General features: G+C 44.3%; 1 protein-coding gene across 1 annotated transcript in view; it reads left to right on the top strand.

Moving 5' to 3' along the window:
- The first annotated feature begins 10,797 nt into the window (after positions 1-10,797).
- sema6cb (semaphorin 6Cb) overlaps positions 10,798-13,074 on the top strand; it is a 31,952-nt gene continuing 29,675 nt past the window's right edge. The window contains exon 1 of the mRNA XM_030784115.1: positions 10,798-10,930. Within this exon, the coding sequence (XP_030639975.1) occupies positions 10,798-10,930 (133 nt within the window). The remainder of the gene's footprint in view (positions 10,931-13,074) is intronic.

The following is a 13,074-nucleotide window of genomic DNA, read 5'->3' as shown; positions in this document are numbered from 1 at the left end:
TCGGAATGATCCACAGCCAGATGAGCTTTGACAGGACTTATTGTTCTCTCTCTCGTTCTCTCCTCCCTCTCTCCCTCTCTCTCTCTCTCTCTCTCTGTCTCTGTGTGCTGTGTGTTTCATCTTCCCTGCAGGAGTGTGGAGGATATCATTTTCATCTGGCTGCCCCCCTCCCCTTCAGCAGCCCCCCCCACCCCAACCCGCAGCGCCCCCCTCCCCCCTTCTGTCCCCTCAACGGGGGAGGAGGAGGAGGAGGAGAAGAGAGACTGTAGTTCTAGGAAAATAATGACAGCCCCCCCACCTCTTCACACTGTTCTGTTAAGTGCAGAGCCTGAGACTCTCTGTAGTCTAGCTGTCAGAGATGGGGAGATGCACTCCTGAGTGTTAGAGTGTGCCTTGTTCCTCAGCTTTGACACACTTCATTAAATTGTACAGGGATCCACAGGACTTTTACGCCGTCTCAATCTCGGTCTCCCGATTCCCGCAGTATTTAAATATCGTTCTCACCCGGCGCATTCAGTAACGGTAGCGTTTATTGCGTAAAGCATAATTAATGCTTCATCAGTGTACATTTCGAAGTTTGGAGGTTCTAGTAGAGTAGATGTGTTGGTTGTTGTGTGCGTTGGCATTTTTGTTTCCTTTTTTTTCTTTTTCTTTTTTTTTTTTTTTTTTTGCATGTGTGCATGCAAACGTTTCACGGCACATTTCAGAGCATCTGGCGTCGAAACAAAGCAGTCGGCGTTGTAATTTGAACGTGCTTAGCTGTCGTGCATGCATCTAGCCGGCGTTCTGATATTACTCCTCTAAGATCAGAGCTCTTTCTGTGTCTCACACTCTTCTTTCTTTCTTTCTTTCTCTCTCTCTCTCCTTCTCTCGCTCTCTCTCTCTCTCTCTCTCTCTAGCTCAGACACTCTCTAATTGGTGTCGGTACCAGGGCTGCTTCTCCTCTGCTTATCATGGCACAGCACTGGCTGTTTGACAGAGAGTACAGAGTCGTTCTGGGCAGATTTGACAGAGTACACTACAGTGCTTTGATAAAGAACCCCATCCACCACCACCCCCCCCCTCCCTTTTAAATCGGCACATTCCTCCCTCTTACGCCCCCAAAAAGCTCATCGAACCAAAGTTATCCCATCCCTTGGGAATACTACTCAGATAGTCATCTAGTGTGTGTTTTTCTGTTTGCACGGTTGTTGTGTGTGTGTGTGTGTGTGTGTGTGTGTGTGTGTGTTATGACAACTACAGTCAGGTCCCCAAGCAGCAGGTTGTAAGAGAGCTGAATTAGTTGGTAAAAATAGACATGAATATAAACTTTGGATAAAAAATAGAAGAAGAAGAAGAAAAAAAAACATGTTTGGCTCCACAGCCCCAAAACACATCTGTATCCAATTATGACGTCCTTCAGGGAATGCCTGCTTGAATTTCTGTCAATAGAGAAGCAGGTAGTGTTTCTGAGTAGCAGTCTGAATTATTAATGTCTAACTGTTTGCGAGAGAAAGGCAGGAGGGGTGGCGTTGTATTTGCGGGGCGGGGGGGGGGGGTTGCTAAAATGCAGTTTATTTATAACTTTTTTTAAAAGTTGGACAAAAAATACTCAAGTTTGAAAATTTAAGCGTTTCTTTGAGGGGGCCACTGCGTCAACCCCCACCCGGCACAGGAAGGACTGGGGAAGAGAGAAGCAGAAATCAGTGGAAATAGTGATTTAGAGATGAACACTATATTTATACTCATATCAGTAGCAGAACAGCAGGTTCTGTTTTAGGGACGTGTAGCTAATACACGTCTATGCTTCCATGCCCCCGCCCGTTAATGGCGTAGGTTTTTATTCTAAAAGCAGACACCGAGACAGTGGAGGACAGTCTGTGTGAGGTTTTTTTCTATCGATCTGATTTTGTGGCTAGTGTCTGGCAGAGACCACTCTCCTGCTCTCTCTCTCTCGCTCTCTCTCACTCTCTCTCCCTCTGTGATGTCTAGCCAGAATCTGTTGTAGTGAAATTGTATCCGTGTGCGACGGTAACTATAACAGAGCATGCGGCATGGCCCTCAGAGTGGCGTAATTCACCTGTGTGCATTCTCTGTCCAGGGGCAGAAATGCGATGTTAAACTGCTGGACTGCCAGCAGTTCAGTTCAGTATTTAAGAATTTCTTTTTCTTTTTTTCTTTTTTTTATTGTTTTGTTTTCTTCTTTATTTATTTATTTTTGTAGCTAGTAAGTGATGGTTCCATACTGTAATCCCAAGTGCTGAAACTTCCGTGGAAACATCGCTAAGTCTTTGAATATTTAATGCTGTGTCTAGTTTTGGTGGAAGGAAGAATATCAATATGTTTGTGAGCGTAGTATGCGAAGCGTTGCGTTGAGCAGGAAGAAAATGCTAGACCTCACGTCCCTTTTGTCCCTTGTCTCTCTCTCTTTTTTTTCTTTTTTTTTTTCTTTTTGTTGGGAAACCACTAGCTGTACTTGTTATCGGTGTAGATATCATGCTTCTGTTCTGTTTCACGGCATCATATTGCGGCTTATCAGAATTTCAGCGAGGTAGCTTGTCAAAGAAAACGTTTTGGGGCCCGTGCAAAGCTGCCGGTAGGCTGAAATGTGATTATCAATGGAAGAGAAATTCCCAACAGAAAGGGCGCGATGAGGACTGACAACCAGTTGATGGGTCTTCTGGTGGAATGACCTTGACACGACCTCTGAGCTCTGTCAGCCATAACGGATATCTTGTTCCCCCGACGGGCAGCGTTGCTTTAGTCAAAGAGCCGAGACATTTCCTGGCAGACGGGAGACACGTATGTGACTCTCAATGCCACTACAAGTTTTGTTAAGTCACTTCATGTCCTCAGCTCAAATTGACAGCGTTTAGAATAAAAGTAGCTGTGACCCTGACACCATCAATTTCCTCACTAATCCCAATGGAGTGTAAGAGGGTTGTCAAGGCCAGAGATTTTTTTTCCTCTTTTGTTCTTATGACAAGAAAATGAGCTGCCAATCATACTTCTTCGGCATATTAAAAGGATTGTTCTTAGGGTCGTCAGGGTCCCATTTTGATCTGCCTTCAAGAGCATATTCAGCGTCTGTCTTTTATACGATACCGGCTCTGCTGTCTGGTTCTTAGTGGGTTTCAGGACCTTTGCCTAAACCAAAAAACTTGACTTGAAGTAATCATGAATTTAGAAAAAAAAAATGACCCCTTTAGGTATTCACGTTTGCATTTTTTCCAGAGCTCTTTCTAGTCGACGGGTGTTTGTGTATCCGAAGTAGTTCAAAGATTCTAATTAGTGCTAACTTCAGACCCAGCTGATTTTTGTGTGCCACAGCCTCTCAGTCACTCCCCAATATTGATCATTTCTCTCCTGCCGGGCCTGTCCCTCCGTAATTGCCCAAACGAACGCACCTTGATCCCAGTTCCAATTTGCCTGAGCCGTGTCAGTGCGGTTAGTCATTGGAAAACTAATTAGAAAAAAAATTCCAGTATTCAGCTGGCTCGCGATTGGTTAACAGAACGGGGCTGGAGAATGGAGCCCATGTTTTGACACAGAGAGAAAGCTGCCGGTTACAAGGCTATTGTCAGAGACTGTAAGGTCTGGTCTCAGACGAACCTTCTACCATGTGAGCGAGCGTCATGGGACCAAACTCGTTCATGATGACTGTCCTCTGACCTACCACAAACAGGCCAGAAAAGACTGGGGCTAATCCCACAATGGAGTCTTTTGTGCGCTGGGTCACGAAAAAGTTGCGTGTCTTGTGTTTTTGTTTTTCCAACAGTGATTTAAAGATCCCACGCTGTGTTTTCTGCTCTCTCTCTTTTTCTCTCTCTCTCTCTCTCTCTCTCTCTCTCTCCCTCTCTCTCTCACACGCCCTCTTGTGTTCACATATTGCAGATGATTGTGGTGGTTAACAGATTCCTTTGACATAAATAGCTAACGATTGAAATTTTGGCCCTTGAAAAAGCACACAGAAAAAGGCTTGATGGGATTAGTAATAATCGTCTTGATTCATTTTTCAGGTTCATCAGCATGACAAGACAATGAGGGAGACGTGTGGCCCAGATGTATCATTCCAAATGTGCACAGAATTGAATTTTGAATGTTCTTGACATTCATCATCAATCAAAATATGTTTTCTCCCTGAGAAGTTTCTAGAAGGTTTACTGCATGTGGTATCTGCTACTCAGCATCTCAGCTCAGCTGCAACATGTCAGTAATTAGCCTCAAAATAACTCGATGGAAAAATATATATATAAATTTATAAAATCTGTTTTTTTTCTGCTATTGGTTGTCAACTGAAAAGTCATTTTGAAGTCTGAAAACTAGAACTGGAAAAAAGTAAGCTTATTTGCAAACTTGAAGTCGGCTTGACAAGCTATGGTAGTTTGACAAGTCTAAATGTTTTCAGGGAGTGTGTGTAATACCTGAGAAAGAGCAGCAAGTTGTTTTTATAAGTGAATATGATCATAATAATGACACTAGATAAGAAAACTGTCTTGAAGTAAAGCCTCTAACAGCAACAGTAGATTCTATGGACATCAATTTTCTATTAATGTGTAGATTGAATGAATAAATAATTGGATGTTGTTCAGAAGCCAGCAAACTTAGTTCTAAGTCTAAAGGTATTAAAGTATGTAAGTATTAAAGATATACTAATATTCTAGATGAATGGAGGTACAGAGGAATGGAAGAATTTATGCTAAGAAATAGAAACAACACAGAAGTTGTAATAACGGTAGTTAACTGAGGAACAAATCTGTTGTTCTGCTTTCTGAGATAAACATGAACCAATGTCAGTACAACACTAACGCAGAGTGACAGGGATGGGTACAGGTACGACTGAAGCCTGTATTCAGACTCTGCTTGTGTAACACTCTTCCTCTCCAGCTAAGGGCATAGAGCTCCGCTAACAGTGGCACAGATTGTCTGGCCTCTGTCCCCGTTCATCGCCATGGCTACTTGATAGTTCCCCGCTGGAACCCTGGAGGGGTAATGGTCCGTGGAGAAAAGAGACTAATGTGCCTAATCATGTCTGAAAGTGACAGAGGAGTCCGGGGATACAAGATGTTATTATGTAGGACCATGTATGTTGGGGGGGGGGAGTGGGGGCGCTGTGGGTTTGGGTGGAGGTGGGAGGAGGTCGGGAGGGTATCTCATTCAATTAAATCTGTCAGAGATTCACTGGAGGCCCAAAACACCCAGGTCATGAGCAGTCTGCCAGTCCTCAACCACCAGGGACAACGAACGCGCCAACATGACATTCAATACCAGAAGCCTTTCTGTTTTGTTTTGTTTTGTTTAGTCATCAAACAGAGGTTATTTTGCATCAGTGTGTTTCAGTGCCGTGCTGCTTGACTGAGAGGAACAAGTCTGAAACAGACAGGTGCAAAAAAAAAAAAGGAAAAAGGGGAAAAAAACAAGGAAACAAAGAAAAAGAAAAAAAATCCTTTGGTCCTTCAGTCCGAGAGCTTTAATCGTTTTTATCTTTACGGCACCTAGACTCTGTGGCCAACTGCCATAAAGTGTAATGTAGTTAAACGGAGTTTATGAGCAATTGGAAATAGATCTCTTTAAGATGAGATGCTCACTCCAGATGAGACATGCACTGCCAGGATTCGGCATTCTCCCATCATTAAGATTCCCATGCTCCACACCGCGTGGGCATCAAAGCCGCGGACAGAGGGAGGCCTCTCTCCATCACAGCGCCAGTTCTGTTTGCTAAATCCAAATGAATGTCAGATAATCAATTGCCCCCCCCCCCCCCACCCCCCAGCGGCCCACAATCCTCAGCTGTATGTCAAGGCCCACCCGCCCGCTGCTCCTCCGCTCCAGATCAGCCTAAGAAGAAGTCAGATTCATTAGTCACCCCCCCCCCCAAATGCACACACACCAAAAGCTGAGCAAGTGTAGACATTGGGGTTTGGGGGGGGGGGGGGGGGGTGATAAACAGAGGCTTATTCTGCTATCGACAGCTGTCAGCTCGTCAGCGACCTTCCTCCTAGTGGCTCCCCAGTGCAAAATCTAACTGATTAGAGGAGAATAAAAAACAAGCCTGCTCTTTGTTGAAGGAACTTGCTTCTGTTGTTTTTGCATTTCGGGTTAATATCTTTGCTGTTGTTGTTGTTGGTGTTGTTGTTGTTGTTGTTTATGAGGTTAGGGCATGTGTGGTCAGTAGTTTTTTTTCAGGTGATAACAAGATTTGACAAATACAGGGCACACACACAGAAACACACACACACACACACACACAGACTACAGCGACAGTTGCTTAGCTGGTTTGGATTTCAAGCGTATGCTTCTGCCAGTCAACAGCTGCCTCGTAGCGCAAGACTGTGGGGTTCACGTGTCCAGGCAACAGGGGCAGACAGATTCTTCAGTCACGCAATCTCTCTCTCTCTCTCTCTCTCTCTCTCTCTGTGTGTGTGTGTGTGTGTGTGTGTGTGTGTGTGAGGTTTTGAAACAGGCAGCACTGGTAGGGAAAGAGACATGTACCAGCACTTTTTGTGATATAGCAGGAGGTGAGGAGGGTGGCAAAGCAATTAAAGCCAAATCCATTTAGGTCATTTAATTAACCGAAGAACGCTTCTATCAGCTTTGGAGGTCTATCGGAGTTGGCATCCATCTTGTCTGCTGATTGAGATGCCACTCAATGAGTGTTTTAAAGACTTCAGCGAGCATCCCTGCTGCAAATACAGAGTGTGTGTGTGTGTGTGTGTGGGATGGGCTATGTGTTTGGAGAGGAGGTGAACTCCTCATGTCTCGCTCCAGTCCTCAGTCCTTGTGCTCCAGACTCATCTATACCATCTCTGCGTTCGGTGGGAAAGCTGAGAGATGAGAATAATGAGCTCTGGTCTGCTGTGAGGACACAGGGTGAAAACGTGTACTTGTAAAGAGGCTTATGCAGTGGTCTTACATAAACTCCGTTTGTGTGCATATGATACATGGCCTTTGAGTCTCTGTGTTTGTGTTCTGAATATTTGCTCCTTGTTATGTTGCGAGATGTTATGTAGTCTTGAATGACCGTGTCTTGTCATGTTGTGTTATGTTGTGTTACGCCATGTCATGTTGTGTTGTGTTATGTTACACTTTGTTGTGTAGTGTTGTGTTTTGTCGAGTCGTGTTGTATTGTGCTGTGCTGTGCTGTGCTGTGCGGTGGTTTGGTGTGTTGTGTTACATTTTGTTGTGTTGTGTAGTTTTATGTTCTGCTTTGTCACACTGTTGGTTGTACTACATTGTGTCATGTCATGTCGTGCTGCGTCGCGCTGTGCTGTGTACTGTGGTTTTTGTCATTCCGCTGTGCTGTGCTGCGTCGTGTTGTTTTATAACATTGTGTTGCATTGTGCTGTAATGTGCTGTGCTGTTGTGTCATGTTGTGTTGTATTGTGAGTGTGCGCTGTGTTGTGTTGTCTTTTGTGTTTTTGCTGTGCAAAGAACAGCGCTATTACACGCGGCTGCTGAGATAGAACGCTGAGCTGAGCCTGAGAGAAAGGAGCACATGAAACAGAGCCTGGTCCCCTACTAGATGATTAGGTCTCGCTAGACTTCTGACGCCCGCTGAGGTGTGTGGTCTGACAGCAACACGCTGCGCGTTCCAGCATCGTCGAACGGCACATCCTCCTGTGTCGAAAGGCAGCTGAACGCGGGAGGCTAATCCATCAGCCGCAAAGTCCTGCCATACGTCCCACCGAACAAGCAAAGAGTCTGTAATTCCTTAAACGAACAGGGGTAGACATGCAGTTGTTTGTTTGTTTATTTATTTATTTTTCAATTTTCATAGCTGTGTAATCATCTCTTGACCTCATCGCTAAACGTGAGCGTCCCCGCGGAATTGGAATGAGCTTGTCGGATATTAATATTGATGATGCTCTGTATCCGTGTTGACTTTGCGTCTGATCCCAATTCCGTGCTGTTTTAGACTGAACATGCCTCCTCCCTCGGCAAATACGCAACACAAACTTCTTCAGACCCATCATTAAAATTTAAAGGCCAAACTGCCCCTCTGCCGTGACACATCTGCGTGGGTCAACTAGTGTGCTATTTTTTGCAAAAAAAAAACGCTGCCCACTTCCATCCATCTGTCTCTCTCATTTCCACGCAAAAATTAACAGATGTTGGCATTAGCATTTTGAGACAATCTTGAGTCTGACACAATGCTGAGCAAAAAATTAATAATTTAAGACAGAAAAAAATGACTGTGAAAATGACTGTCTAGCGCTGTTCCAAGGCTGTGACGGGAGTCTCTTCTTTTTTTTATTCTTTTAAATTTTTTTTCTGGCTGTCTTGTTTTTGGTTGAGTTTTTGATGCATCCCTCTTGGCCCAGTGTCATGGCTGACAGAGTGAAGCTGACTCCCAGAGGTCTTTGCTGTTAATTGTGTTAAGTCACCTGTGAAAGACTGTAGACTGTGAGTAAATGAACCAGGTGTCTCAATAGCTGTCGGTCTCATGACCTAACCCCTCTCTCTTTCTCTCTCTCTCTCTCTCTCTCTCTCTCTCTCGCTCTCTCTCCCTCTCTCTGAGTAGATACTGCTGTGTCAGTGGCTCAGCTATCGTTGACACCGTCGATGTTGAGCTGTCATTAGGCTCTGCATGTTAATGAGACCTTAACACACCGTCCTACTGCTTTCAGTCCTGAAATTCCTCATCATTGTCTGATCTCCCCAAGGTGTATAGGAGAAATTTAAAGAGGACTTTTCCTGCCATTTTCACAACTGCTACAGTTTCTGCTAGCATTGTGAGCTTTAAGGCTAGAATACGAGTGTGGTTTGATCAGCATTTACTCCAAGCAAATGCGGATGATTCCAGAAAGTGCTACCCCCTCACTCCCTGATGAAGCTGGCTATGCTCCAGGCTTAGACAAGGAGAGCACAACCCTTTTAAAGACATACGAGACACTGAGAGGACCCAAGCCAGTGGATTAGCTAATTGAATCTCTAAATGCTGTTTTTCATATACTTACCCAGGAAGGTGATGGAGCTTAATACAGTGTCCTAAGGATCCAATCAAAAGCCACCCACCCAAACCAGAGAGTCTGTCTTTCTGAACCGCATCTTCTGCCAGCCACTCTCTATAAGGAAAGCACCTCTGCACCAAAAAAAAAAACAAAAAAAAAAAAACGCTGATAGAGCTGTCCTCTGTTAATTCATTAACAGCACAGAGGAGACAATAGCCCTCTCCTTTTCTTTGTTTATTTATTTATTTTTAATCCCCAGAATTTACGAGGGCGTCAGTGACCCTCCAGCATAACAAAGGCAGCTGCAACTGTCTGCTAATAATTCAGATGTGGTGATGACGGCTGCTTGGCAACACAGACCTCAAACTTTGACACTTTGGACTTAGCAGTACTCCGAACGAGCTCACATCAAATCTGGAACTGCTCTGAAGTTAATGGCAACTAAAACCAAGCCTCTGTTTTTACCTGTACCATGTAAAAGTTCACAAAACTTCAACAAACATATGAAATTCCATAGATTCAAGTGCCGAACACCAACCCCTAAAAAGACTCGGGCGTGTCCCTAGGCAGGACACTGGCCCTTCCCCTGAACATTTTACGGAAATTAGGCACCCGAAACAATCTCTAAAATTGTCTGGCTCAGACTAGAGCACTTTAACAGACGTGCTCTGAACCCTCAGACATAGCACTTTGTTTCTCAACGGCAGGAAACTGAGCAGCTGTCTGGTCAGGATCATTAGACAGACACACACACACACACACACACACACACAGCTCAGTATCACCACAACCATCATCATTCGTGAATTACTATCGGCCCATAGCAGTAGCTCCTCCCTCCTGGGCTACCTGTCAAATCGCAGTAAGTCACAGTACAGTTTGAAAAAGATCACGACGCCCCTCAGCCGCTAATACACAAGGAATAAAAAGACAAGGTCATGCACAACCTCCAGCTAATCTGTCTGGATAATCACTCCACAACAACATGGTTTATCAACACACACTCCGCTTCACACACACAAATCTGAAATCACTAGACATACCCATTTGGTGATTCGTTATTTTTTTTTAACAGGGGGTATGGCCCTGTGGACACTGGCGGTACTCTATAAGAGTGTATAAGGGGATGGCCGGTTAACGAGGGGGATGCATTTTGGTCATTTTGCCAACAAGGGGGATAGCATTCCCCCTTCATCCCCCAACAAATTGCCTACTGGACACCCCCAAACCCCAAAAAAACAAAAACAAAGCGCCCTCATCTTGAACAACACCCCAAACCAACAGCCGCTGCCTGGTTTCAACCTCCCTAAGAGAGAAGGACAGGCAGTACGTTGTTTGTTAATGGCTTTAGCACAGGTTCCCCGTGCAGCAGCTGGATTAGACAAACGACGCAGCGTGCCGTAGAGAAGCGTTTAATTCCCAGGCACAGCGGTGGAAGATTCCTCAGCCTCGACACTGTTGGACCGGGAGCAACCGCTCGGTCCAAGAATTTTGTATTCATGAAATAAATCAATTTGATCCCTGTCAGCTTCAGTGAGGCATTAACTCTCAATAAAACGCACCAGAAGGCAGCTTGAATTTTCTTTTCTTATTCTTTTTTTCGTTTTTTTTAAATCAATGCAGTAACTATTCTCGTAGTATATTTTTGATATCACTTTCAATATGCAGCCAAGAATGAAAAATGCTTATGAAAAAATGTGTGTGTGTGTGTGTGTGTGTGTATGCTTGTGTGTGTGTGCGTGTGTGCATGCATCTCTGAGGGGCTATATAAATTAATGTCCGTTCATTCTCTCCCCTGTCTCAGGCGTAGGGTCGTCTGTGATTGGTCATGCTGTCTGGCTAAAGGATTGCTAGAAGCTTTGCTGCAATGATGCCTTTGTTGGGGCTCCGCCCCCTCCTGGCAGTGGCCCTGGCTCTTACCATCTGCATCCTGCAAGTGTCTACTGGAGCCACGCCCTTCCCACAGGACCTGGAACCAATCAGCATTGTTGGGAGTGAACGTGAGTAACAGCCTTGCCTGCCTGAGAGACAGTCACAACAAAGTCATTTGTAATGCATTTAAACTCTCAACTAGAAAGCGCATGAGAAGAGCTTCAACTTAAATCAAAGCAAAATTAAAACAGAAAAAAGCAAATTCAAGGCTACAAGTGCAACTGCCAGCTAAGAGTAATTACATGCCAAATGTATGGCACTTACGCTGACTCAATTATAACGCACTAAAAATTTAACAATGAAATAACAAGGTACTTGCTTGACAAACACAGGTGAAGCGTGTTCGTCGTTGCATGTTAATTTTCACATTAATGCTGATCTAATTTGTGGACGTTTAATTAAAAAATGCCTTCCATTCTGTCCCAATTATGGAGACAGACCTCCAAACCATTCTTGACAGAGACTTCTGCTAACAGGTGGAGAATGTGTCACTGTGGCCGTGGCAACTTGGAAGCTTAGCGGCATCATTTCAAAACCGTAATTAATATCAGATGACCAGAACACCACCACTCGTCGCTAATGGATCTATAACAGATACATAACCTTTGGAAGAACTAGCAGGGCTGATAGATCAAAGATTTAACGAGGGTGATTTGTCACCTGTCTCTATAAGTGAAGGTATGAAAAGAACCCTGCAGGGTGGCCATTTTGCCAGCTAATATCCTGACCCAAGCAAAGAAAAAAAAAAAAAAGTGTCCACCCACCCCACGCTGACTTTAATTGGTGGAGCTCACGGATTAGAATTTTTTTTTTTTTTTTTAATTTGGCACAGTCCTAAAAAACAAGGCCCGAGAAAATGAGGAGGGTTTAATTAAGTGTGTAACAGCGGGAATAGCAGCACCCAGTCTGTCCGCGTTACTTTTCCCTCATTCATGCCGTGCTATGGTGTGGATAAAGGATGCATTTGCAGATGGAGAATTCAGATAATGAATAGACCCCTTAAGAAAAGAAAAGAAAAGAAAAGTAAAGTAAAGAAAAGAAAAGAAAAAGAAAAGCGCTGAGCTCTGTAACCGCTGCTATAGATACAGGAGATTTTTTTGCCGTTTCGCCATTTTACTGTGGTTCTGTGCGTTCTTTTTCCCCCTCACTCCTTTTACTCACGTCCCAAACGTTAGCTGCGCCCGCTCTTTCGCGGGGTGGGGGGGGAGAGGGCTGTGGGTTTGGGGTTTTTTTGGATGCCATGTCCTCAGCTGGGCAGATTACACAATTAGCGCAGTGTCCCGTGGTGCTGGTTCCCTCAGCAGTCATGGGACGTCGGCCTGACTCTCTAATAAAGCACGTTCTTAAGGAGCTACTGTGCACCGGGAACACAGAAACGCCACGCTAGTCAGAGTTTCTGCTTTCTTCGCGTCACGTGACTTTGGCTTGTGCACACACACCCACGCACACACATTCAATAGGATATTTGTGCACTCATTTTTTTTTCCAAGGGATAGTGCTTGTTGCTCAATGTTATGGAAATGACAGGGGGTGGAGGGGTGGGGGTATTTAAGGGGGAAATCTTACTGTGATCAGTTGAAAACTCAGTCTGTCATGGAGAGAGACTGTCTTGACTGTCTTTGACAGTTTTTTTTTTTTAAACATCTGTTTAAGTCTTTTATTCACATTCTTATCTGAACGGCTGTTTGTTTGAGTCCACTGAGCTCAGTCGTTCAGTTGGGTTAGTTTGAATCCCTTCTGTGCTTCACTGCTTGGCAGTCTGCCAGAAGAGTTATGACAGTTTTATAACTACGTCAAATGATAATTGATCTTCTGCGACACATGCAGAGATCCCTACGGTAATATTTTGCATTTATTGTTTGCTCATTATGCAGAATACCAAAAAAAAAGAAAGAACGAAAGAAAGTTGAATTTGGTTTGCTGGAATTTTCCATTGATTTGTATGGTGAATGTCACTGACTACAGTCTAGACAAGAAAATGGTCTTTCAGCTCAACCTCTCTTGACTCTTCAGGACTTGTAATCCTGTCCCCTCTGACTCAACACCAAGCTACTGAACCAAATATAGTCATCACTCAAGCTGCTGTTAAATTATAATCCGCAAAACACACTCGAATTCTCAGTTCTGAACACCTGATGCCAAGTCAAAGTGCCTCTGAGTTCTGTTGAAAACAACCAGTTTATATTGTTGTCCTTGTTGTTGTTGGGTTTTT

This window comes from Chanos chanos, chromosome 9, assembly GCF_902362185.1.
Source record: "Chanos chanos chromosome 9, fChaCha1.1, whole genome shotgun sequence".
Classification (NCBI taxonomy): Eukaryota; Metazoa; Chordata; class Actinopteri; order Gonorynchiformes; family Chanidae; genus Chanos; species Chanos chanos.
The sequence above is the reverse complement of the archived record's forward strand: the minus strand, read 5'-3'. Positions and strand labels throughout refer to the sequence as shown.